The sequence below is a fragment of the Pithys albifrons genome, chromosome 2 (genome assembly GCF_047495875.1).
Source record: "Pithys albifrons albifrons isolate INPA30051 chromosome 2, PitAlb_v1, whole genome shotgun sequence".
Lineage (NCBI taxonomy): Eukaryota > Metazoa > Chordata > Aves > Passeriformes > Thamnophilidae > Pithys > Pithys albifrons.
The window spans coordinates 120,581,467-120,608,376 of NC_092459.1; the positions used below are offsets into that span (position 1 = coordinate 120,581,467).

Genomic DNA, 26,910 nt, shown 5'->3' on the forward strand with positions numbered 1-26,910 from the left:
GGCACTCTCCCCATGTCCCCAAGGGTGGGTTCAAGGGCACCATAACCCTGCTCCCCCAAATGTGGTGCCCATGTCCCAGATCCCCCCCAGGGTCAGGCTGCAGGGACAGGCAGGCCAGTGACACCCAGGAACAGGAGGAGATTTAGGCAGGACATGAGATAAGGGCAAAGTGACAGAGGGACAGGGTGACATGTCAGGAGTGGGGACATGTAGTGAGGGGGGGACAGGTGGGGACAGCGTGACCTGTAGGGACACACTGACACAGGGGGGATGGGGTGACATGTAGGGGCAGAATGACACATGGAGACACAGTGCCAGGTAGGGCAGGGTGCCAGGTAGGGCAGGGTGACACGTGAGGACCGTCCCTCACCTGCAGGTGTCACCATGGGGCAGAGTGTGCTGCTGATGGCTGGTGCCCTGGGGCTGACCCTTAGGGCTGCAGCTCAGAAGGTGGATCCTCTCACTGTCTTCCACTGATGTTCCTTCTCCCTCCTTCTCTCTTGGCTTCTACAGGGGAAAGGGACATTGGGGGTCCAGCAGACATTTGGCTGCTTTCCCCCAAACCAGTTCACCAGCATTCCCAGAGATCCAGTGGATTTATTTCCCATTTCCCATCTCCACAGCAGGTCTGTGATTCAGCTCAGCCATGTCCCCAGCTGGCTGTGGCACTCCTCACCCACCCCATGCTCCTCACTTCTCTCCTGCCATCCCCATTTCCATGTGCCAGATCCCTGGTGGGGGAGCTTTGGAAGCAGCAGAGCCTCAGGCTCCAGCCACAACTTGGGCTGAGATCAGAAGTTTTCTGGTTTTGGGGCTGTGAACTGAGCAGGGACTGCCTGGGCATGGCACAGGAGGGCTGGGAAGGGGGAGCTACCACAGTCACCCTGGAAGGCAGAAAGGGGATCTGTGCAATATTCACCCCATATCCAAAGGGGGGGAGTTGGAGGGGCCAGCACAGCTCATAATAAACCTGGATTTGGGATGGATCAGTTGCCAGCAGCTGACTCCTCTATAATTAGATGGTGGCAGGGAAAAGGGAGCCAGCTCAGGGTGCAGAGCTCCAACATCTTCCATCCACAGGCATGTCATTCCACATGACCCCGAGATGCTTAAAACAGCCACAGGAGGGATGAGCTGTGTCTCCTGATGAACAGGACACGAGGAGTAAAAGCTACTGCAAAGTGCTCTCTGTCCTGCAGGCTCTTGGGGCCGCCCTGAGGAGAAGATGTGGCTCCAGAGGACAAATCCTGTTGGGATGTGGGGCTGGATGGCTTAGCAGTACCTTGTCCCACTTCACCAATCCCCAGCCACACTGCTGGAGGTCTGGAAGGAGCTGCAGCCCTGCCTGGTTCAGGCTGGGAGCCCACAAGTGCCCAGTGCTCCTTGGCTGTGGCTCCTGAGCCGTGTCCCAACTCCTGTAGCACTTGGGGAACTCGGTGGCCTCTTCCCAAGGTCGCACAGCCCTGGGCTGTGCCCCACCACCCCTCTGCCCACCTCTGCCAATGTCCCACGGAAGCTGAAGAGGAGGGCAAAGGGATGGCTGGCAAGCATGTGGGAGGCTGCAGGCTTTTATCTTGGACCGTGGTTTCCAACAGATGTGGAGTGAGCAATGTCTGTAAGGCAGCGGCTCAGCATCGTCGCTCTGAGATTAAAGGATTTAATAATCTGCTGGCAAGATGTAATTGAAAAAGGCAGAGTCTGCCTGTGCTGCACTCACTGAGGCACAGGGGCATTCCCACGCTCCCGAGATCCCTCCAAACCCTCTGGCAAGCACAATGAATCCCCAGTGTGTGTGGATCCAGAGACTAACCCTTCATCTTCCCTCACAGGTAACTATTGATTTACCATTAACAACCTGCCAGGAGCCTGTCACTCAGTACCCTGAGCTGCTCCAGCAAGAATTAGGAATTGGAACTGGCACTACCTGCTTTCCAAATCCCTGTGGATGTGGCAGCTGGGGACATGGGTGAGTGGTGGCCTTGGCAGTGCTGGGGAGTGGTTGAACTCGATGGTCTCAGAGGGCTTTTCCACTGTCAGTGACTCTGTGATTTCATCATTCCAGGGAGGAGTCCCCGGGCACTGGGGGAAGCAGAACTGCCCTTGCCAGAGGTCCAAGCCCCCTCCAGCAGCGGGAGGGATTCAGCAGTCACAGCCTCTCAGTCCCTCATTCCGTCGCTCCTCCGCTCCCGTTCCCCGCCGCAGGGAACAAGGCTGTGACTGGCTCTGCAAAGCACTGACAACAATGCCGGGCTTCTTCCCCCGCTCCGCAGCGCAGGATCGTGACCCGGCACAAGCAAGCGATGCCGCGGCTGGAGGGCAGGAATTTCTGGCAGCAGACAGAGGGGCTGACCCTCTTGACGGGGGCTGGCTGTGCTGGGCGGGGGCAGAGGCACGGGAGGAGCGAGGTCCGTGGGCATTGCAGCTGGGGAAGGAGCCATTGGAGCGCATGGCCGAGCTCTGTCCCGGCAGCGGTGAGGGGAGGAAGAGCTGCCGGGATGTGCCCGGCGTGCCGCTGGCAGAGCCTGGCTGAGCAGCCCGTGCTGGCACCACCGTGCCAGGAGCCAGGCTGAGGTGACTGTGCAGAAAGAGCCGTGCCCAGCACATGGAGCCACCTGCCAAAGCCTCCACAAGCCCTCTGTGTCCCCGCTGTCACCTGGAAGCACTGACCGAGTCCTTCTGCTCCCGATGGCAGGGCTGGACCAGAAATCGGCGTGGGGAGTGCCCGTTTCAGGGACAGGGAGCTGCCTTCCTTGTTCCTCTCGTGCTCTGCCTGCCCCTGTGCCTGGGAGGGGCGATCCAGGGTGGTGAGAGGCAGACCCTGCTGGCAGCGGTGACAGGAGCTGCACAAAACACCATCTTCTCCTTCCACTGCCCAGAGGGCTGCTCCGTGTGGCTGTGCGGGTCAGCTGGAGGCGGGACGGTGGCTGGAAGCCTGGGGAGAGTGAACACCGAGTTTGGAAAAGAGAAGAGCAGTGGGGGGACCCTCCCTGCACCCCTGTGACTTCCCCTCCTCAGGAATTCAACTTCCTGAAAAAGTTTCTTTCTTACATTGGGCTTTCCAAGGTGGATCAAAAAAATCACCACACCTGAGGCTGTTTAGCCTGGAGCAAAGGAGGCTCAGGGGGCACCTTCTGGCTCTGCAATCCCTGCCAGGAGGGGGGAGCCGGGACAGGGGGTCGGGCTGTGCCCCAGGGCACAGGGACAGGAGCAGAGGGCACGGCCTCAGGCTGGGCCAGGGCAGGGGCAGGGGGCACAGGAGGAGGAATTTGTTGCTGGAAAGGGTGGGCAGGCCCTGGCAGGGGCTGCCCAGGGAGGTTTGGAGTGCCCAGCCCTGGAGGTGCCCAAGGCAGGACTGGCCGTGGCACTGAGTGCTCTGGGCTGGGGGACAAGGTGGGCATTGGGCACAGGGTGGGCTCCATGGGCTGGGAGGGCTTTGCCAAGGTGGGCATCGGGCACAGGGTGGGCTCCATGGGCTGGGAGGGCTTTGCCAAGGTGGGCATCGGGCACAGGGTGGGCTCCATGGGCTGGGAGGGCTTTGCCAAGGTGGGCATTGGGCACAGGGTGGGCTCCAGGGGCTGGGAGGGCTTTGCCAAGGTGGGCATCGGGCACAAGGTTGGCTCCAGGGGCTGGGAGGGCTCTGCCAAGGTGGGCATCAGGCACAGAGTGGGCTCCAGGGGCTGGCAGGGCTTTGCCAACCTCAGGGATTCTGGGAGTCTGTATTTGGGCTCTCCTGCCTCGAGGATGACAACAGCCAAACAATAAAGGCAGCTGGGCCCTGCACACACCTGTGGCTGAGGGGTGACTGGAGTTTGGAGCTCCTGCTCTGGTGCCTGAGCCCAGACCACACTGTGGGCACCCCTGCTGTGGGGACAGTGTCCTGTGGCAGCAGGTGGAGCAACTTCAACCACTCTCTGTTCCTCCTCAGACAATGCCCTGAGCATCTGGGGCTCTTTAACAGCTCTGTAGGGGCTCTTGTCCTCACACAAGGTCTGAGTTCCAGCCATTCCCAAAGTGGTGGGAGCTGGGGATGTCCAAGGGCTGGGAGGGTCTGTGGTCCATGGGAGCCCATCCCTCAAGGAGAGCAGCCAGGAATGGTGGGCCCAGAAGCTCCTCAGATGGCCTGACCTGGGCCTGGGCTTGGCAGCAGAGCCTTGTCCTTGGCTGGGGGAGGAGCTGGAGAACACAAAGGGGATTGTTCACAGCAGCCCCGGGGTGACAAAGCCTCCTCCATCCGCGCACACCACGGGCTGGGCCCTGCTCTGAGCGCGCTTGAGTAACCAGCAAGGCCAGGGTGAGTAACCAGCTCTCCCCAGTGAACCTCCCCAGCCTCAGACCCTGTTGCACAACTCGCTGGTGATTCACTCTTCCCGTCCCCAGGGAGGTCTGCAGGGCACACACAGGACACACATCTCCAGCTCTGGGTGTTGCAACTCCCAGGGCTCAGCTGTCGCCCAGGAAGAGGCTGTTGGGTTCAGCTGCCTCTCCCCTTCCACCCCATTCCTCCTAATTGGGGAATTTCCCCTCATCACACCAAATCAGTGCCCCGCTGGGATCAGGACAGAAGATCTTGAGGAGGGTGTGGTGGGGAGAGATGTGAGAGCAGTTCCACCTCAGCCAGGGGACCCCCAAACACACCAATGATGGTTTCCTGACCGAGCAACCAAGACTAAAGGTGTCCTTGTCCTTGGTGGGGCATCCCCTGTGGGATCGTGCCCCTCAGGGGATAACATTTCACAGCTTAACATCAAGGGCCAGCCTCAGACAACAGACAGAAGGTACTTCATCTTGTTTGCAGAGGGATAAGTGAGAGTCTCAGAGAGAATTTCATTACAGAAAGGGCTCTTGGAAGGCCCTGGCAGGGGCTGCCCAGGGAGGGTTGGAGTGCCCAGCCCTGCAGGTGCCCAAGGCAGGACTGGCCATGGCGCTGAGTGCTCTGGGCTGGGGGACAAGGTGGGCATTGGGCACAGGGTGGGCTCCATGGGCTGGGAGGGCTTTACCAAGGTGGGCATCGGGCACAGGGTGGGCTCCATGGGCTGGGAGGGCTTTGCCAAGGTGGGCATTGGGCACAGGGTGGGTTCCCTGGGCTGGGAGGGCTTTGCCAACCTCAGTGACTCTGGGATTCTGTGTAGTTCCACTTTCTGTCTAGGACCCTGGAGATAAACTTGTTTGACATGTTGAAGTCCATGAGCAAACTCTCCAGGACAAAAGGTTGTTGTACCATCAATGCAAACACCCAGTGCTCACAAACCTTCCTGAGTGACTGGGAGCTGCCAGCCTGTGGGTGCCCAGCCAGGATCTGTGGCAGTGCCAGTGCCACAGAGCTCTCCATGGACAGCAGAGCTTTCCCCTGCTCTGCTCAGTCACAGAGAGGAAGTGTTTGTGCAGTGCCCTCACACTGATCCAGCAAAGGGCTAAAAATAAACCTTCCCTGTGAAGCTGCAAACTCCTGCATGTCTGCAGTGTCAGCTCTGGGAGAGGAGACACCGCCGCAGTCGGGGCTTCTGGAGGCACAGGGAGAGCAGGGGCAGCTGCTGCAGGGCAGTGCCACATCAACCCGAGTGTCTGCCCTCAGAGCTGCACCCTGGCAGGGACACCACTCGTATGAAACCCTTTCACAGGATCACTGAGGTTGGAAAAGCCCTCCCAGACCACAGAGCCCACCCTGTGCCCGATGCCCACCTTGGCAAAGCCCTCCCAGACCACAGAGCCCACGCTGTGCCCGATGCCCACCTTGGCAAAGCCCTCCCAGCCCATGGAGCCCACCCTGTGCCCAATGCCCACCTTGGCAAAGCCCTCCCAGCCCATGGAGCCCACCCTGTGCCCGATGCCCACCTTGTCCCCCAGCCCAGAGCACTCAGTGCCACAGCCAGTCCTGCCTTGGGCACCTCCAGGGCTGGGCACTCCAAACCTCCCTGGGCAGCCCCTGCCAGGGCCTGCCCACCCTTTCCAGCAACCAATTCCTCCTCCTGTGCCCCCTGCCCCTGCCCTGGCCCAGCCTGAGGCCGTGCCCTCTCCTCCTGTCCCTGTGCCCTGGGGCACAGCCCGACCCCCTGTCCCGGCTCCCCCCTCCTGGCAGGGATTGCAGAGCCAGAAGGTGCCCCCTGAGCCTCCTTTGCTCCAGGCTGAGCCCCCCCAGCTCCCTCAGCCCCTCCTGCTGCTCCAGCCCCTTCCCAGCTCCGCTCCCTGCCCTGCACACGCTGCAGCCCCTCCGGGTGTCTCTTGGCTGAGGGCCCAGAACTGCCCCAGCCCTGGAGGTGCCTCAGCAGGGCCAGCACAGGGACGGGCACTGCCCTGGCCCTGCTGCCACACCAGGGCTGGCACAGCCCCGGGGCCATTGGCCTCCTGCTCTCCTGGGCACACCTGGGCACACCTGAGCTCATGTCCAGCTGCTGTCACAGCACCCCCAGGGCCTTTCCCAGCTTTCCAGCCCCTCTGCCCACAGATGAGCTGAGCCAACTCCTGCAGCAAAGAGCAGGAAATGGCTGAAGGCAGGTACGTACTGCAGCCGGCGGCGCTGGGTCACACAGAGGGACAGCTCCTGATCCACCGCGCTGGGAAGGGGCTGATCCTCCCCACACCGCCCTGTGGACCCGTCCAGCCCCAGGGAAGGGGCTCTCCAGCACTCCCGGAGCCTCACTGGGGGCTCCACAGCTCGGCCCTTGCAGGGGGGTTTGATCTGCCGTGAGGGAAGAGCCGGAGCTGGGAGTAAATCCCACCTTGTCCAGGTGGGAATTCTCTTTCCCTTGACCAGGGGTTTGACAACCGGGAAGGGCTTCGCGCTGCCAGCGGGCAGGGCTGGGTGGGATATTGGGAAGGAGTTCCTGGCTGGGAGGGTGGGCAGGCCCTGGCACAGGTTGGGCAGAGCAGCTGTGGCTGCCCCATCCCTGGGAGTGTCCCAGGCCAGGCTGGACTGGGCTTGGAGCACCCTGGGAGAGTGGAAGGTGTCCCTGCCATGGCAGGGGGCGGGACAGGGTGATCTCCACGGTTCCTGCAGCCCAGGCCGTTCCCGACGCCCCCAGTTCCCGGTGTCCCGTCGGGACCCCCGCGGGGGACTCGCTGTCCCCTCACGCCGCCGCCGCCAGGGGGCGCCTCCCGCCCCAGCGCCCGCGCTCGGCCCCTCCGCCATGACGTCACCGCGTGGGGGGGGGTGGACCGTGAGTGGCAGCGAGCGCAGCCAATGGGAGCGTGGAGAGCGCGGAGGGGGCGGGGCTAACGCGGCACAGGGGCGGGCGCCGATGACGTCACGGCGGCCGGGGCTTGGCGGGCCCGTCCTGTCCTGGGATGTGCTGGAATTGCTTCCAACGCCCCATCCCATCCTGCCCTCTGGCACTGGGAAGCCATTCCCTGTGTCCTGTCCCTCCAGCCCTTGGCCCCAGTCCCTCTCCAGCTCTCCTGGAGCCCCTTCAGGCTCTGCAAGGGCCTCCAAGGTCTCCCTGGATCCTTCTCCTCTCCAGCCTGGACACCCCCAGCTCTCCCAGCCTGGCTCCAGAGCTGCCATTGGATCCATGCCCAGCCCAGCTCCCAACTGGGAAGGAGCTCAGGGAACAAGGGGCTTCTCTGGGAATCTTGTGATTCCTTCCTGCCTTTTGCATCCCTGATTTCCATAAAAACCCCTCTGGATGGATTCTGAGTGTCCTTTGTCATGGAATCCCAGACTGGTTTGGGTGGGAAGGACCTGAAAGCCCATCCAGTGCCACCCCCTGCCATGGGCAGGGACACCTCCCACTGTCCCAGGTTGCTCCAAGCCCTGTCCAGCCTGGCCTTGGACACTCCGGGGAGCTGCTCTGGGCACCTGTGCCAGGGCCTGCCCACCCTCTCAGGGAAGGATTTCTCCCCAATATCCCATCTCTCCCTGTCCTCTGGCAGTGGGAAGCCATTCCCTGTGTCCTGTCCCTCCCTCCCTTGTCCCCAGTCCCTCCCCAGCTCTCCTGGAGCCCCTTCAGGCCCTGCCAGGGGCTCTCAGGTGTCCCTGGAGCCTTCTCTTCTCCAGGTGACCCCCCCAGCTCTCCCAGCCTGGCTCCAAAGGGGCTCCAGCCCTGCAGCATCTCCGGGGCCTCCTCTGGCCTGGCTGCAGCAGCTCCACGTCCTTGTGCTGTTGTTGCCCCGGGCTGGGGCAGCTCTGCAGGGTTTGGGGTCTGCCCTGAGGGGGCACAGGGGCACAATCCCCCCCGTCCTGCTGCCCACGCTGTGGGATCACCAAGGACACAGGGGGTGTCTGGGCTGGGCCTTGTCCGGCCTCCCCCAAGATGCCCCGTCGGTCCCGGGGCGCTTCCCCCGCGGGTGTAACCCCTGCCTTTGGCCTCGCCAAACCTCACCATGTCCCCCCCGGCCCTTCCCCCGGGGTAATAAACCCCCTAAAACCCCCCAAAGGGCCCAACCCTGGGCCGCTCCGCGCGGTGACGTCACCCTCCTCCCCGCGCGGTGACGTCACGGAGGGGGGTGCGCGCGCGCCCCCGCCGCGCCTGCGCGGTCTGTGCGGGCGGTGTGGGGGGGGCAGGCTGCGCGCGCAGCCTCGGCAGCGCCTGCGAGGAGCGGCCGCGACCCCGGGGAGAGCCGGGACCGCACCGGGACAGCCGGGACAGCGCCGGGACCGCCGGGACAGCACCGGGACAGCCCGCACGGCCGCGGGGGAATGAGGGCGGGCCCCGCCGCCGCCGCCCCGTGAGGAGCCGCGGGGAGCGCGCGAGGCCGCCCCGCCACAGGAAGCCATTTTGTGGGCCCCCTCCTCCTCCTCCTCCTCCTCCTCGCTCTCTTCCTCCTCCTTCTCCTCCTCCTCCTCCTCGCCCTCCGCCGTCGCCGCCGCCCTCGGGAGCGGCCGGGCCCGCTGAAGGAGGCGGCGAGGAGGGGCGGCGGCGGCCGCCGCGCCCTCCCCATGGCGAAGAAAACCTACGACCTGCTCTTCAAGCTGCTGCTCATCGGGGACTCGGGGGTCGGCAAGACCTGCGTGCTCTTCCGCTTCTCCGACGATGCCTTCAACACCACCTTCATCTCCACCATCGGTCAGTGCCTTTGCCCCCCGCCGGTTCCCACAGACCCCCCCGCTCCGGTTCCTGTTCCCCCCCCGGGACCTCCAGGGTCCCTCTCAGGGACCTTCTGTGTGTCCTCCCCTCAGGGACTCCTTGTGTCGCCTTCCAGGGACCCCCTCTGTCATTCCTAGAGACTCCCTGTGTCATTCCTAGAGTTCCCCTGTGTCATACCCCCAGTCCCGCGCCTGTGTCCCCCCAGGGACTCCCTGTGTCATTCCCAGGAATCTCCTCTCCCCTCCAATCCCACTCCTGTGTGTTCCCCCCGCCCAGGACCCTGTTATGTCCCCTCCCGGTCCCCGTTGTGTGTGTGTATCACCCCCCAGGGACTCCCCCGTGTGTGTCCCCCCTCGGGATCCCCCGTTGTGTCCCCCCACTCAGGACCCCGTGGGTGTCCTCCTGTCCCCCCCGTTGTGTCCCCCCACTCAGGACCCCGTGGGTGTCCTCCTGTCCCCCCCGTTGTGTCCCCCCACTCAGGACCCCGTGGGTGTCCTCCTGTCCCCCCCGTTGTGTCCCCCCACTCAGGACCCCGTGGGTGTCTTCCTGTCCCCCCCAAGGACCCCCCGTTGTGTCCTGTCCCCAGGACCCCGTGTGTGTCCCCTGGACCCCCCGTGTGTCCCACCCCCGTCCCCCCTTGTCCCCCCTGTCCCCCCGTGTGTCCCCCGTCCCCCTTGTGTGTGTCCCGTGTCCCACCCCTTGTGTCCCCCTGTCCCCCCCGTGTGTCCCACCCCCGTCCCCCCTTGTCCCCCTGTCCCCCCGTGTGTCCCACCCTCGTCCCCCCTGTCCCCCCCGTGTGTGTCCTCCTGTCCCACCCCCGTGCCCCCCGGCAGAGCCTCCCGGTGCCGCCTCTCCCCCTCTGCAGGGCCGGGCAGGGCAGGGCGGGTCCGGTCCGTGCTCGGTGCCCGCAGTGCCCGGGCCGGGGGTGCCCCTGCGCGACCCTGTCTGGCCGCTCGCCCCGCTCGGCCGGTGCCAGCGCCCACCTGGCCCCTTCCATCAGTGGCGGGGCGGGCCCGGTGTCCCCCCCGCCTGTGATGTGGCTGCTGGGTGGGGTCTGTCTGCCCTCCCAGCAGAGCTGTCCCTCCTTCCCCCTGGCCGGGCTGCCCCCAGCCCTCCCCGCTGTGCAGCTCCTGGCCGAGGCAGAGCTGCTGCTCTGGCATCACCGAGGAGGGATGTGCCTTTCCCTGGGCTTTCCTTGGCCGTGGGATCTGTGCTGTGGGACAGGCCTGGTGCCCAACACCCTTCCAGGTGTGTCAGAGCACTTTGTTTGCCTTCTCCTGAACGTCTTGTTTTGCAGAGGAAGAGTTCAGGTCAGCAGCTTCTCACCTTCTTGGTGACTGGCTCTGAAGATTCTCAAGTCCTGTCTGTGCTCTTTGTTGCTGGTGTAACACATATCTGCTGACATCTGGATAAAAAGGGAATTATTTGGGGGGGTTGAATTGGATCTGGCTTTAAATCCCTTCGATGTTGGGGGTTGCAGCTGCTCCCTGAGGGGAGGAGAGTGTGGAGTGTCTGTAGATCTTCGTGCTGGGTGTAAAGACACCCCTGGGAACTTCCTCATCGTGTTCAAACACCCCCAGAAATCGCAGCTCACACTGGAACACATAAAAAGACTGTCCCAGGGAAGCCTTGGGTGATATAAAGTGGGGGAAAAAAGGTGTTTGGGACTGTGAAGTGTCAAGAACGTTGCTGCCTGTGAGCTCGTAGGGCCTGAATGTGAGGTTTGGTTCAGTTTCCTGTGTGCCAGTCGGGTCGGGCTGTCCCTGCCCGTGGCTCCCCTGGCTCTGGGTTTGCTGCCCTGCTGTGTTCCAGTGCTGGCTGGCACATCCTGCCTGGGATCACATGGCATTCCTGGGCTCCTGAGCTCGTGGGGAGCTTTATTTCAATTCCCAACGTTAAAAATAGGCAGTGTCATAGTTGAGGAGTCAGCAGGCACAGGGTGGCTCCTGCCCCCCAGACCTTGTGCTTTTAGTGATCATCCAGCAATTAGGGAGTTAGTAATGAGGGGGAGTTACTGGTCTGACTGCTGGTTTGGGGCCTTCAAGAGGAGTATTCCCAAGTTCAGTACCTGCAGAGTTGGGATTTGCTTCCCACCAGTCCAACCAGTTCAGCCCAGTGGGTGTTTATTTCTGGAGTGCAGAAACTGGAAGGCAGAGGTGTTTTATTCCCTGGATTCTGGGCTGGGTGTCTGAGAACATCCCTTGGTGTGTCAGTGTTGCATCCTCAGGGTGGAATTTGGCAGTTTGGGGGCTACAAACAGATTTTCTGTGTGATGATGAAGTGCCCACAGATGCCTTAAGTGTGTTATTTCTGTGGTTTTTCTGGAAGTTCATGAGGGATCCTGGGGAAGTGTCCTGTGCAGGCAGTGTCAGTGGGAAGGGAGGCCTTGCATGAACACCTTGGGAAAAGCAGCCTATCCATGGAGGAAAAATCTGGGATAAAACACCTGTCCACTGCATTCTCCTCCACATTGTTACACAGAGGTGGAATAATCTGGCTGAAAATGAGATTTCAGATTCCCCCTGGTCACTGCAGTTCTGGGAGTGCCCCAGGTTCCCCCACTGCAGTGGGGCAGCAGGACTGGTCCAGGGGCCTGGGAAGGGGCTCTCCCTGGTGGTCCCTGCTGTGGGCAATCCCAGCACAGCAGCTGGAAGGAGGAGAGTTGGAAGAGCAGAGTTCCAGGGAGAACCTCCAGTGGAGTCTTGGACCTGTGGCAATGGGAAATGCTGTTCCCAAAGCACTTGTGTGCACAGTGGGTGACACTGGGGGTGCCTGTCCCTTGGCTGAGCCTCTCCTTGTGCTTGGATAACCCAAACAGCCCAGGAGTGTGGCAGCTCTGAGCTCTCTGTTTGCTCAGAGCCCCACCAAGAACCTGGGACAGGAACATGGCCTGGAGCGTTTGGTGGGGGCTGTGGGCAGGGACTGCTCATGGAATCCTGGAATCCCAGAGTGGTTTGGGTGGGAAGGACCTCACAGATCATCCCATTCCAGCCTCTGCCATGGGCAGGGACACCTCCCACTGTCCCAGGCTGCTTCAAGCCCTGTCCAGCCTGGCCTGGGACACTCCCAGGGCTGGGGCAGCCACAGCTGCTCTGCCCAACCTGTGCCAGGGCCTGCCCACCCTCCCAGCCAGGAATTCCTTCCCAGTATCCCATCTAGCCCTGCCCTCTGGCAGTGGGAAGCCATTCCCTGTGTCCTGTCCCTCCATCCTTGTAAATAGTCTCCCCATCTTTCTTGGGGGCTGTGTGCAGGGACTGTTCATGGAATCCTGGAATCCCAGAGTGGTTTGGGTGGGAAGGACCTCACAGTTCATCCAGTTCCACCCCCTGCCATGGGCAGGGACACCTCTCACTGTCCCAAGTTGCTCCAACCTGGCCTTGGACACTCCCAGGGATGGGGCAGCCACAGCTGCTCTGCCCACCCTGTCCCAAGGCCTGCCCACCCTCCCAGACAGGAATTCCTTCCCAATATCCCACCTATCCCTGCCCTCTGGCAGTGGGAGCCATTCCCTGTGTCCTGTCCCTCCAGCCCTTGTAAATAGTCTCCCCATCTTTCTTGTGGGCTGTTTCAGGCACTGGAAGGTTCAGCCTTTACTCTGTCAGGAAAACAAGGATCTCAAGGAATGTTGAAACCAGCCTGTGTCTGTGAAGGATGAGTGGGGAGAGGGTTTTAATTCTGCAGAACCAAAGGCCTGTCTGCTGTATAAGGAAAGATACAGTAACAAAGCAATTCTGCTTCACATTAGTCAGTTATATTCCCATTTCATCTTCACACACTGATTGCTCCTGATCCGTGGTGGCTGTTGGGGTGTAACTTACTGTGAGTGTCATTTGACATCCTTGGAGTCCCTCCAGTCTCGTATTTCCTGCTGGAGCAGCAGTTGAGCTTTTGGATGTGCTGAGGTGCAGGTGTGAGTGGTTTCATTGCCTGGCCCAGGCACTATAAATATTGCAGGGGCATTTCTGCAAGGACTCCTGGAGTCATAGAATCCTAGAATGGATTGGGTTGGAAAAGACCTCCAAGATCATCAAGTCCAATCCTTGATCCAACGACACTGTGATCACCAGCCCAGGGCACGGAGCGCCCTGGGCTGGTGATCACAGTAGGGTTGGATCAAGACATGGATTCTCACTCAGTGCCACATCCATAGAATCCTAGAATGGATTGGGTTGGAAGAGACCTCTGAGATCATCAAGTCCAACCCTTGGTCCAACTCCAGTCCCTTTACCAGATCATGGCACTCAGTGCCACGGCCAAGCTCAGCTGAAAAACCTCCAGGGATGGGGAATCCACCCCCTCTCTGGGCAGCCCATTCCAATCCCTGAGCACTCTCTCTGCAAAGAATTTCTTCCTGATATCCAACCTAAACCTCCCCTGGCAGAGCTTGAGCCCATTGTGCCCCCTTGTCCTATTGCTGAGTGCCTGGGAGAAGAGACCAACCCCCACCTGGCCAGAACTTCCCTTCAGGCAGTTCCAGACAGTGCTGAGGTCACCTCTGAGCCTCCTCTTCTCCAGGCTGAACACCCCCAGCTCCCTCAGCCTCTCCCCACAGCACTTGTGCTCCAGTCCCTTCTCCAGCCTTGTTGCTCTTCTCAGTTGGGTTGGAAGAGACCTCTGAGATCATCAACCCTTGATCCAACCCCACTGGGATCACTCTGGCACTCTGTGCCCTGGGCTGGTGATCACAGTGGGGTTGGATCAAGACATGGTGGATTCTCTGTCCCTGGAGGTGTTTCAGAGGACACTCAGTGCCACATCCAGTCCCTTCTCCAGCCTCGTTGCTCTTCTCTTCTCAGTTGGGTTGGAAGAGACCTCTGAGATCATCCAGTCCAACCCTTGGTCCAACTCCAGTCCCTTTACCAGATCATGGCACTCAGTGCCACGGCCAAGCTCAGCTGAAAACTCTCCAGGGATGGGGAATCCACCCCCTCTCTGGGCAGCCCATTCCAATCCCTGAGCACTCTCTCTGCAAAGAATTTTTCCTGCTCTCCAACTTGAATTTCCCCTGGCAGAGCTTGAGCCCATCGTGTCCCCTTGTCCTATTGCTGAGTGCCTGGGAGTCACTGTCACCTCCCCAGAGAGGGCAGGGCCAGCCTGCAACGTGCTCTTTGCAGGTAGAGAGGGGGTAAATCATGGGGCACACAGTCTGTCACAAACCATTGCAATTAATTCTAAGAACTCCAGCAATTTTCTGATGCAAAAGTAATTTTTGTGGTATTTATCTTTGTTTTTGGGGATTGTTGTGGCTTCTCAGTCGTGCTCTGTGGATACTCTGTGCTGGGTCATGTGTCAGTGTAGCTGATGGTTTTGGTACTTTCCCAGTTTCTACTTATGCTGCCACCAGATTTTCTTGATTTTTAATGTTAAAAGTGTTGCTAAAAGCAACTTCCAGTCAGTGTATCCCTGAGATCTGAATTTTTGAAATAATTTTTGTTGGCATTCAGCATGCCAAGCTGCTGGTGGTTTGAAGTGGGCCATGGGAAAGGACCTGTGGGAGCACTGGGCACCCTGGGGAGCTCTGGGGAGCTCTGGGCACACTGGGGAGCTCTGGGGAGCTCTGGGCACCCTGGGGAGCTCTGGGGAGCTCTGGGCACACTGGGGAGCACTGGGGAGCTCTGGGCACCCTGGGGAGCTCTGGGAACACTGGGGAGCACTGGGCACACTGGGGAGCTCAAGGGAGCACTGGGCACATTGGGGAGCACTGGGCACCCTGGGTAGCTCTGGGCACACTGGGGAGCACTGGGCACATTGGGGAGCACTGGGGATCACTGGGCACACTGGGGAGCTCTGGGCACATTGGGGAGCACTGGGGAGTACTGGGCACCCTGGGGAGCTCTGGGAGCTCTGGGCACCCTGGGGATCCCTGGGCCCACTGGGGAGCACTGGGGAGCTCTGGGCACACTGGGGAGCTCTGGGCACACTGGGGAGCTCTGGGGAGCACTGGGGTTCCCTGGGCACCCTGGGGATCCCTGGGCACCCTGGGGATCCCTGGGCACCCTGGGGAGCTCTGGGGAGCACTGGGCACCCTGGGGAGCTCTGGGGAGCACTGGGGATCACTGGGCACCCTGGGGAGCTCTGGGCACACTGGGGAACTCTGGGCACACTGGGGAGCTCTGGGGAGCACTGGGGATCACTGGGCACCCTGGGGAGCTCTGGGCACCCTGGGGAGCTCTGGGCACACTGGGGAGCTCTGGGCACACTGGGGAGCTCTGGGCACCCTTGGGAGCTCCTCGGGGTCAGCAGGTGAAGCTCCAGCTTTGGGACCTGGGACAGGCAGGCAGGGAGGGAGGGAGGGAGGGAGGGAGGCCCCTCTGGCCAGGGAGCTGCTGCACAGTTGGGATGGCAGAGCTGAGCTCCACCATGTAATCTGTGTCTGACTGAGCCAAATGCAAATCAAGGTGAGTCACAAAAAGTGTTTTCCCATGAACTGTGAGTGGTGACAGCTCAGGAGGATAAAGGGTGTGTGAGCTTTGGGAGATCCCTCCCAGGGAGGTGAAGCTTCCCTGGATCTTCCTTCCCACCTGCTCTGTGTTCCTGGCTGTGCCCACCTCTCTGCAACTCTGCAAATCCCAGGGGAAAACAGTGATCCTGAGGTCTGATCACCCACCCATGGTTTATTCTAACACTGCCAGAGCTGTGCAAAACTACTGTTTGAAATGTAGAAGTGTAAGAAAACTACTTTCTGATCAAATTATTGGCTTTTAAATATTTCTTTGGCCTTTGGCAGAAGTGGGTTTGGGTTTGGAAGCATTTTGGGACATTTAGGCAGTGAAGTTTTTTAAAATCAATCTTCAGATAATAAATGGAACAAGTTTGTTTGCTCACCCAGGACTGTGATATATTAATGTTGGGAAGGGAAGAGTCCCAGATAGAGAACAGGGAAAAATTTGGCAGATTGTGGGAAAACAACCTTGGTGTGAGTGATGGTTTGAATGGTGAAAATGCTTTTAGCTGAATGGTGGTTGCAATGAAGTTTGAACAAAAAAAGAGGATTTGGGTCCAAAAAAAAGAGGATTGCTACAATAGTTGGAAGTGCTGGTTTCCTCTTCCCAGAAACTGTGGCTGCTCCATCCCTGGGAGTGTCCCAGGCCAGGTTGGACAGGGCTTGGAGCAACCTGGGACAGTGGGAGGTGTCCCTGCCCATGGGTGGACTTTAAGATCCCTTCCAATGCAAAGTATTCCATGATTCCATTATTATATCCCCTCTTTGTCTCAGCCTGTAGGAGCAGCTGTGAGTTGTGCTCATGTTGTGCCCAGGCTGTGGGTCCAACCTGTTCCTGGCTCCTGGCATGGGGCAGGTGGATTAGAAAAGACAAAACCCCAACAAAGCCCCATCCCAACTCCTGCTCAGTCATTTCCAAACAGGGGGGTCCAGAATCCATCAGGCAGCAAGAGATGCCACAGCCCTTTGTACTTGTAGGTGGTTGAGCTGCAGAATTGGCTGCCAGGGGAATTTTGGAGGGGAAAAGATCAATGGCTTCAAAATGAAAGTAGAAATGGGAAGTGGTGTTGGACATGGTGCTCTGGATGCAGCTGGAGCTCAGGAATCCCCTCAGCTCTTGGCTGCTGGAGGTTGGGCAGGTATTGTGTGCCCTGGAGGGAGGGGTTCTCCTCACCCCTGGCTGCTGGGACCCCCAGAAGGGGCTGCAGAGTGACCTGGGCTTGGGTGATGCTGTACATGGTGGGTGGTTCTTTTTTTTTTTGTAGAGGAGTGTTTGGTTTTTCCCTCATCCAGGGCCCTGAATGATGAGCAGCAGTTTGGCCTGTGCACTCCCCACAGTGCTGATGAGAGGCTGGGATGGCTGTGGTGAGGAGCTGAGCTGGCTGGAGACGTCTGTGTGTAACGTGGCTGGTTCTGCAGCTCAGCTGGATCAGTTCCCTGCTCGGGCTCCTCATGTTCCCCTCCAAATCTGCACCGGGACAGTGACAGGACAGCAGGGGGGTGGAGACACTGCAGTGGGTGGTACTGTACTCACAATCCCAGGATCATCTGGGTTGGAAAAGACCCCCAAGACCATGGAGCCCACCCTGTGCCCGATGCCCACCTTGGCAAAGCCCTCCCAGCCCATGGAGCCCACCCTGTGCCCGATGCCCACCTTGGCAAAGCCCTCCCAGCCCATGGAGCCCACCCTGTGCCCGATGCCCACCTTGGCAAAGCCCTCCCAGCCCCTGGAGCCCACCCTGTGCCCGATGCCCACCTTGGCAAAGCCCTCCCAGCCCACAGAGCCCACCCTGTGCCCAATGCCCACCTTGTCCCCCAGCCCAGAGCACTCAGTGCCACGGCCAGTCCTGCCTTGGGCACCTCCAGGGCTGGGCACTCCAAACCTCCCTGGGCAGCCCCTGCCAGGGCCTGACCACCCTTTCCAGCAACCAATTCCTCCTCCTGTGCCCCCTGCCCCTGCCCTGGCCCAGCCTGAGGCCGTGCCCTCTCCTCCTGTCCCTGTGCCCTGGGGCACAGCCTGACCCCCTGTCCCGGCTCCCCCCTCCTGGCAGGGATTGCAGAGCCAGAAGGTGCCCCCTGAGCCTCCTTTGCTCCAGGCTGAGCCCCCCCAGCTCCCTCAGCCCCTCCTGCTGCTCCAGCCCCTTCCCAGCTCCGCTCCCTGCCCTGCACACGCTGCAGCCCCTCCGGGTGTCTCTTGACTGAGGGCCCAGAACTGCCCCAGCCCTGGAGGTGTCTCAGCAGGGCCAGCACTGCCCTGGCCCTGAGACGTTTCCCATGGAAATTCTCTGTGTGGTTGCAGTTCCCCACTACCAAAGCCCTTGGCACAGCCCCAGTGCGTGGCCCTGCCCCCAGTATGACACAGCCCCCAGACTGGGCCGGCTGCTCTGGCTGTCACAGCCCCGGGGCAGGGCAGGGCCGGGCAGGGCAGGAACGCTGCGGAGCCGCTTCCTCAGGCACAGACCTGTGCCCTGGCAGCCCTGCTGCTCCTCTCTGTCCCTGCTCTGACTTGCTGTGTCTGAGCAGCTGAAAGGAACAGGCAGCTGCTCCCCAGGTGTGCTCAGTGTGACCAGGAGGTGCACGGGGAGGACACAGGTGGGCTGTGCCAGGTGAGCCAGTGCCGTGTCCAGGACGGGCTGAGCTGTCACCTGAGCAGTGACAGGTTAAGAGTGAGGAAGTCACTGATGTTTTCTGGGCTAAAGTGTGTTCAGATTCAGAGCACAGGCCTGTGGCTTCTTCTGACAGGCTGTGTGATCCACAGGCTGCTCATGAATTTTAGGCAGACAAACCAAATGCCTGTTGGTGTTGGTAGAATCTTGCTCAAGGACTGCTGAGCAGGGACACAGCCTTTGTTTGGAACAGCCAAGGATTAGGTTTTAGTGCCCTGTGGAGTGATCAGCACAGCTGGGGGTGCAGAGAACTGATTTCCTCTTGACTTCTTGATTTTCCTCTTTTGAAAGATCTTATTCTCTTGCAGAAGTTCTTCCCAGGGAGGGTGGGCAGGCCCTGGCACAGGTTGGGCAGAGCAGCTGTGGCTGCCCCATCCCTGGGAGTGTCCAAGGCCAGGCTGGACAGGGCTTGGAGGAACCTGGGACAGTGGGAGGTGTCCCTGCCCATGGCTGGGGGTGGGATGGGATGGGATGAGCTTTAAGGTCCTTTCCCACCCAAACCATCCTGTGATTTGATGATTCTCTTTATCCTGAGAAAACACTTGATCTTCTCCACTCTTAAAGTCAATACTGAGATTTAATTAGAGGATCAATTGAGAGTCTGTTGATAAAATCCTCATCAGGGGATAGAGGAGAAACAATCCCAACCTGCAAGGGTTTAAAAGGCAGATGTTGGTGCCTCTGTTCCAGCAGTGCTGCCCACGAGGGTTCAGCCTTGCAGGCCCCTCTCAGTGTAGCTGCTCTGGGAGCTGGGCATGGGCTGTGCCAGCCCGGGGTGCCCATCCCTCTCCCCGCTGCTCCTGCCTGCCCCTGGCACAGCCAGCATGTCCCTGCCTGTCTGCTGGGGCATCTCAGAGGAGTGTGGCTGCTCTGCCAGAACCTTCATCCCACCTGGGGCTGGGAGATGCCCAGGAAGGGCATGGGATGGGAGCAGGTTGAACAGATTGTCTGGGCAGGGGCAGCCCGTGCCTGTTCTGCTCCGTGATGGCACAGGGAGGAGGGACCCAGCTGGTGTTGGGTTTGTGTAACCCTTGTGAGGGGGAAAAGGTACTTCAGAAGTGCTTTGTGGAAAACCAGCTTGTCAAATTCCTGGTGCTGTGGGACTTGTGTGGCCCTGGGAGACAGGGAAGAGACTAAAGCTGCTGCTGCAAGTTGTCTGTCTGGTGTTTCAGTGCAGCTTAACTGTGTGGGGTTTCCTTTCTGCGTGGGTCTAACTGCAGCTCTTGTGTGGGTTTAACTGAAGTCTCTGCATGTTTTGGTTCTTTGCTGTAGCCAAAGAACTCCAGGCTTGCTTTCCCAGTGGGACTGTGGCTTGTTTCATGCTGTGTAACCTGGAGAAATACCCGTTTGTGTTTTGCATTTCCAAGGTCTGACTTAATGCTCCAGTGAGCGTGAGCTCTGCTGGGTGTGGGGTGCTGGCAGTGACACACACCTGAACAGCCTCTGCCCCAAGGATGCTTCTCACACTGGGTGTACTGGGATGCACTGGAGCAGGTGCTGTGCTGACTTCAGGTGTGCTCGTGGGGTGGCTGACCCACTTTGGGCCAGGGCTCGGTACCACCCTCTGCCTTTACGGGGCCAGCAGAAGGTTCAGGAGAGCTGGGGCTGGTCCTGTTGTCTCCTCTGTGGCTTGTGAGGTCAAACTCGTGTCTGTTTTGTGACAACATTCCCTGAGCAGGCTGGACCTGCTCCCAGGTAAGTTATTCTGCCCCAAGATGGTTGTGTCAGCTTGGCCTCACCAGCATTTCAGTCTTGTAAAGGTGATGTTACATTTGGCTTCAGGTGGTCAGTTGTGGGCTTCAGGTGGTCAGTTGTGGGCTTCAGGTGGTCAGTTGTGGGCTTCAGGTGGTCAGTTGTGGGCTTCAGGTGGTCAGTTGTGGGCTTCAGGTGGTCAGTTGTGGGCTTCAGGTGGTCAGTTGTGGGCTTCAGGTGGTCGTTGTGGGCTTCAGGTGGTCGTTGTGGGCTTCAGGTGGTCATTGTGGGCTTCAGGTGGTCATTGTGGGCTTCAGGTGGTCATTGTGGGCTTCAGGTGGTCATTGTGGGCTTCAGGTGGTCATTGTGGGCTTCAGGTGGTCATTGTGGGCTTCAGGTGGTCATTGTGGGCTTCAGGTGGTCATTGTGGGCTTCAGGTGGTCATTGTGGGCTTCAGGTGGTCATTGTGGGCTTCAGGTGGTGAGTTACTGAGTTCAGGTGGTGAGTTACTGAGTTCAGGTGGTGAGTTACTGAGTTCAGGTGGTCAGCTATGGAGTTCAGGTGGTGAGTTACTGACCTCAGGTGTTCAGTTACTGAGTTCAGGGGCCTGGCCTTGGGAATGCACCCATTGGTGTCTGACAGATTCACGTGCCAGGTGTCACCTCCTGCCCTTGTAACCAAGGGCATGGCACCTGTTCTTCCTCACCACCAAACCCCGCCGGTGGGTGAGTCCCCGAGGTAACCACCTCAACTGCTCTTCTTAAACTCCTTTACTCTTGCAGATCTGGACTAAGTGTCTGAACTGGGATCATCAGAATGTTGGTAGCTGTATCTCCATGTTTGCAGCTCCTTGGGCAGCAGCCTTGATCTCACACCTTCCCAGGCTGTGTCTCATCTTCTCCTCCTCCACCTGCCTGCTCTGGATGGGATTGCTGTGGCATAACGAGCCCAACTGTCACCCCCATCCACCTGCACGTGGCAGGAGGAGCCTGTGCCTCTGTCAGTCAGGAGGAGCTCAGCTGTGCAGCTGCCTGAGGCTGGGCAGGGGAGTCCCTCCCAGGCTCCCCAGTCCTTCAGTGAAGTGCTTTCATCTCTGCAGAACTTTTTGATCTTGCCTGTACACAACAAAGTTATTTATTTAGTTATTTCAGCTACTCGAGTTTCTGGTGAAAGCAAAGGTATGTCTGGTTCTTTGGGATTTATACTTGGTGTGTCTGGGGCAGCACAGACCAGGAATGTGAGTTCTGTGGAAGGTCTGCTGCATCTCATTGCTGCTTTGGTGAGCAGAGGTGCTGGTGGGTTGTGTGGGGGTGGGCTCAGAAACTGCCCCTGCACCAGTGTTGGACTGGTGGTGTCTGCCCCGCTGGGGCACCTGTCCCGGCCCCAGCTGGGGCACCTGTCCCGGCCCCAGGGTGCACCTGTCCCGCCCCCAGGGTGCACCTGTCCCGGCCCTAGCTGGGGCACCTGTCCCGTCCCCAGGGGGCACCTGTCCCGGCCCCCAGCTGGGGCACCTGTCCCGGCCCCCAGCTGGGGCACCTGTCCCGGCCCCCAGCTGGGGCACCTGTCCCGGCCCCCAGCTGGGGCACCTGTCCCGCCCCCAGGGTGCACCTGTCCCGGCCCTAGCTGGGGCACCTGTCCCGGCCCCCAGGGGGCACCTGTCCCGGCCCTAGCTGGGGCACCTGTCCCGGCCCTAGCTGGGGCACCTGTCCCGGCCCCCAGGGGGCACCTGTCCCGGCCCCCAGGGGGCACCTGTCCTGGCCCCAGCTGGGGCACCTGTCCCGGCTCCAGGGGGCACCTGTCTCAGCCCCAGGGGGCACCTGTCCCGGCCCCAGCTGGGGCACCTGTCCCGGCCCCCAGGGGTCACCTGTCCCGCCCTCAGGGGTCACCTGTCCCGGCCCCAGCTGGGTCACCTGTCCCACCCCCAGCTGGGTCACCTGTCCCACCCCCAGCTGGGGCACCTGTCCCGACCCCAGCTGGGGCACCTGTCCCGACCCCCAGCTGGGGCACCTGTCCCGGCCCCGGGGGTCACCTGTCCCGGCCCCAGGGGGCACCTGTCCCAGCCCCATTTTGCAGAACTACACGAGACAAACTGTGGACCTCTTCTTTCAAAGCTGTAATAGCATCTGTGGTTTTATCTTGGAGGTTTTCGAGGATAGCTGAGATGTTGACAACTGCTTTTTCTAATTCACTTACTCCTAAGGATGGAATTGCAGCTCTGACTATGCTGTGGAAAAGTGTGGGACGATCTATAAGGGGATTATTGGTTCTCCTTACCCTTTTGGGATAGATTCTTCCCCACTCTTCCTGTTCATCAATTTAGCCAAGGATTGTTATGTTTGGTATCACAGCTCCTAAAGTGCAGACCCTGTCTTTATTGAGGGGTAAAACTTTCCAGGCTTCATTTTCACAGATCCAGTACCACCCTGAGCCCTGTTTAGGGACTATTCTCCAGGGTCGTGCTGCCATTTTTATCACCATCTTTGGGGTTAACCCTTTGGTAGCTGTGTTGGGTGCCCAGGTCACCCCTTGGGCTGCAGTGCTGGGGCTGGCAGGGGGTGTTTGGTGCCCAGGTCACCCCTTGGGCTGCAGTGCTGGGGCTGGCAGGGGGTGTTTGGTGCCCAGGTCACCCCTTGGGCTGCAGTGCTGGGGCTGGCAGGGGGTGTTTGGTGCCCAGGTCACCCCTTGGGCTGCAGTGCTGGGGCTGTCAGGGGGTGTTTGGTGCCCAGGTCACCCCTTGGGGCTGGCAGGGTGTGTTTGGTGCCCAGGTCACCCCTTGGGTTGCAGTTCTGGGGCTGGCAGGGGGGTGTTTGGTGCCCAGGTCACCCCTTGGGCTGCAGTGCTGGGACTGTCAGGGGGTGTTTGGTGCCCAGGCCACCCCTTGGGGCTGGCAGGGGGTGTTTGGTGCCCAGGTCACCCCTTGGGGCTGGCAGGGTGTGTTTGGTGCCCAGGACACCCCTTGGGCTGCAGTGCTGGGACTGTCAGGGGGTGTTTGGTGCCCAGGACACCCCTTGGGGCTGGCAGGGGGTGTTTGGTGCCCAGGTCACCCCTTGGGGCTGGCAGGGGGTGTTTGGTGCCCAGGTCACCCCTTGGGCTGCAGTGCTGGGACTGTCAGGGGGTGTTTGGTGCCCAGGACACCCCTTGGGGCTGGCAGGGGGTGTTTGGTGCCAGCAGTGGCAGAGCTGCCTGCCCTGGGGCAGGCTGGGCAGGCTGGCTGAGCACACTCTGGGAAATGTGGGATTATTTTGTGTTTGCACTGGAACAAACCAGGTTCTCCAGCAGAAAATCACCCACATCCTTCTGCAGCAACGGGATCCAGTGGAAGGTGTCCCTGCCCGTGGAGCTTTAAGGACTCTCCCAACCCAAACCATTCTGGGATTCAGTGATTCTGTGGCACTGAATTGAGTGGCTGAATCTCTTTAATGACCTGCACAGCACCTGCCTCTTTGGTAAAGCTGCTGCTTTTCCTGAATGAATTCACTTCCCTTCGTTTGTGTATTGACTGTCTTGTCCATCTGCTCAGTATAAATTAGGCAGGGTAAGTGTTGACTTGAGTTTTATTTTTATGTAATTTGAGGACAAAATTACCATTTACAGCAAGTAGTGACAAATTTTGTGTTTCATAAATAGCAGTTTGTGTGAAAGCAGCTTTTGGTTCCCTGTTTATTTTGTAGCTAACAAATCCAGCTTCAGCAGGGTGAGCCGTGCAAGGAGCCTGATTTAATTGGCTGTAATTGCACGGAGTTCAATGACAGCCACGTGGTTTAGAGCTGAATTCCAGCTGTGGGCTGTGGAGTGCAGACCTTTCCCTGCCGTGGTTTCAGGTGAGGGGTCCTGGTGATGGGAGGCACAGGGAGACAGGCCTGTCCCAGGCCATCCCTCCCTAAGGACAGGTGGGGCAGAGCTCTGCTGCCTGGCCAGAGTCAGTTCAGTCCACTGGAAAATGAAAGGTGTAATGGCAGGGAATTAAATCAGCCCCAAACCCGGAATTAAGGGGCACTGAGCAGAGATCGTTGCTGCATGGGAACAGCCCTGAACTAAGTTCTGTTTCTTGGTAGAGCTTCATTTCCTTTTTTTCCCCCTTGGTACCTTAAGAATAAAAACCTTATTGTCTCCTTTGTCTCTTGGTATGCATAAACCATCACTGAAATAGTTCCTTTGTTCGTTTCCTTTTGTTTTGTTTGTGGGAGCCTTGTGTAAGGTTGAGCTGCTGGAATAACAAAATGATCAAGTTTCTTTTTGCTGGAAGAAGTAACGGGCTGTGTTGAAGCTGTGCTTGGGCCCAGAGCCCTCGGGGACAGTGTAGGTGGTGTCAGCAGGAAGCTGGACCTTTTTTCTGAGCTGAGATTTTTTTACATGTGAATTTGAACTGTCCTTTCATGTGACTTCCCAGACTCCTTCCCGGGGAGAGTGTGGGTGAGACTGTGCAGTGAGAGCTCACAGGACACACTTGCAGGGGGATTTGGAGAGAGCTGAAGGCAGCTGGGCAGGCAGGAGGAGGTTTCATAACTGCTTTTGGCCTGAGAAGTGGCTCCTGTCCCTGTTGCATGTGAGGGGTGACTGCCCCAGATTGGTAAAACACATAAATGCTTCCATGGGGTATGTGCCAATGGGATGGTGCCAAACTGTTCAGTGGTGCCCAGCAACAGGACAAGGAGCAGTGGCCATGAACTAAACTACAAGTCTCACCTCCACATGAGGGAGAACTTCTTTCCATGATGGGTGGCAGAGCCTGGCACAGCTGCCCAGGGAGGGTGTGGAGTCTCCCTCTCTGGGGACATTCCCAACCCACCAGGTGTGTTCCTGTGTCACCTGCTCCAGGTGACCCTGCCCTGGCAGGGGTGGGACTGGGTGATCTCCAGAGGGCCCTTCCAACCCCTGCTGTTCTGGGATTCTCCCTGAGCCTCCGTCATTGTGTGGGATCTCAGTGGGTGCCAGATCCTCCCTCTGTTCCCAGCTGTGCCTGGGACACCTGCACTGAGCAGGTGGAAGGTGTTGGACTCCCAGCTCTGGGAATGGCAGTGGCTGCCCAGGATCCAGCACCTGCCTCCATTTCACTGGGAAACACTCCTGGCCCTGGTTATCTCCCGACCTTTGCCCGGGCCTGATGTGGAGAGCTGGCATGGCAACCAAACCAGCAGATCAGAGCTGTGCCACGGGGCCTTGGCCCACTGGCTGCAGCTCTGGGAGCTGCCCTGGCCGTGGGGTGACCTGTGGGCTGTGCCACTGGAGCTGCTCAGCATTCCCTGCAGGGCTCAGGGGCAGCCAGAGCTCACCCAGAGCCCCTGCCCTGCTCTTTGCCACAGGTGGGGAACCACCTTGTTCCTTTGTGCTGCCTCAGCCTCTCCCCAGGCAAAATCACCAGTGCTGTGGTTGTTAATCCACCAACACTACCCTTGGAAGGGGCTGCCCAGGGAGGGTTGGAGTGCCCAGCCCTGGAGGTGCCCAAGGCAGGACTGGCCGTGGCACTGAGTGCTCTGGGCTGGGGGACAAGGTGGGCATTGGGCACAGGGTGGGCTCCATGGGCTGGGAGGGCTTTGCCAAGGTGGGCATCGGGCACAGGGTGGGCTCCCTGGGCTGGGAGGGCTTTGCCAAGGTGGGCATCAGGCACAGGGTGGGCTCCCTGGGCTGGGAGGGCTTTGCCAAGGTGGGCATCGGGCACAGGGTGGGCTCCATGGGCTGGGAGGGCTTTGCCAAGGTGGGCATCGGGCACAGGGTGGGCTCCATGGGCTGGGAGGGCTTTGCCAAGGTGGGCATCGGGCACAGGGTGGGCTCCATGGGCTGGGAGGGCTTTGCCAAGGTGGACATTGGGCACAGAGTGGGCTCCATGGGCTTGGAGGGCTTTGCCAAGGTGGGCATCGGGCACAGGGTAGACTTGATGACCTTGGAGGGCTTTTCCAACCCAAATTCTCCTGTGATTTTGTGATTGAGTTGCTGAGGCCTGGCCACATGTGCCTCTGTCCCTCCTGTGAGCAGGGAGGGGGTGATGCCTCTCAGGGACAGGTTGACAGGACCAGGTTGGTTTGAGCTGTTGTGGGTTTGGCTTTGGTCCCTTGAGACCCTCCAGCCCCCCAGGCAGGCACCTCCAACTGATGGGTTTGGGCTCCTGAGTGTCTCCCCTGGAGGAGCTGTCACTGTCACTGTCACTCACAGCAAAGTTGCATTCTGTGCTAATCTGTGCAAATAAACCTCGTTAGTGGCAGTTTGTGCCCAGGTCAGTGTTTCAGTATCTGCAGCAGTTGGAGTGAGGGAGCTGGAACTGGAGGGAGATGGAACTGGAGGGAGCTGAAACTCGAGGCAGATGGAGAGCTCTTGCCAAGTCCCCTCTTGTCATCATTAAATAAGGAAGAGACCTTTGGAAACACCCATGTGATGGGACCAGGTGTGTGCTCAGAGGGACCAGGTGTGTGCTCAGAGGGACCAGGTGTGTGCTCACAGGTACCAGGGCCTTTCCCACCTCCTGATCACTTGGATTTTAATTCCAGGTGGGGGTTGCAAAGCCCTTCACATTGAAATCCATCTCTCAGGCATGTGAACAGCACTGGTTGAGGAGCAGCAGCACTGTGGAATTCCACATGGGTTGATGCTCTTTGCTTCCTTACAGCCCTGTGGCTTCCCAGACCTAAATGTGTGGGTATAATTTGTACTTTTTAGAAGAGAAAATCTTGTTGCTTGTGTTCCAGCTGATAAAAGGATTTACATCTGCAGGTGCCCAGGGTGTAATAGCAAGGTAATGGACTGCTCCCTGTTGGAGGTGCAACAAAAGAGGTCTCAAGGTTTGTTCCTGAAGGATTAATATTTTAAATGAAGGTGAGAAGAGCTGGAGGGTTGGGAGGTCCCTGGTGCTGTGGAGCTGCTGCAGCCTGGTGTGTGGGGAACACTCAGTTCCCACTGCCCCCTCTCTTCCTTATTTCCCTTCTTTAATCTTTTATTAATACTGCCCCAAAGTGCTCTTAAAGAACTTCTGGTAGAAATACTGACTGGTCATGGTTTCCTTCAGAATTCATTTGTGATTTCAATAAAAATCTCGGGATGGTGGTTGAGGAGGTTCCAAGTGAGGCTTGTAGAGAGAGGCAGTTTGGTTTAGCCTTGC

At 59.3% G+C, this 26,910-nt stretch overlaps 1 protein-coding gene across 1 annotated transcript in view; it reads left to right on the plus strand.

The window, feature by feature from the left end:
• The first annotated feature begins 8,470 nt into the window (after positions 1-8,470).
• The window catches only part of RAB10 (RAB10, member RAS oncogene family), a 50,924-nt gene continuing 32,484 nt past the window's right edge, over positions 8,471-26,910 (plus strand). The window contains exon 1 of the mRNA XM_071547662.1: positions 8,471-8,999. Coding sequence (XP_071403763.1) covers positions 8,873-8,999 — 127 coding nt within the window. The 5' untranslated portion in view covers positions 8,471-8,872. The remainder of the gene's footprint in view (positions 9,000-26,910) is intronic.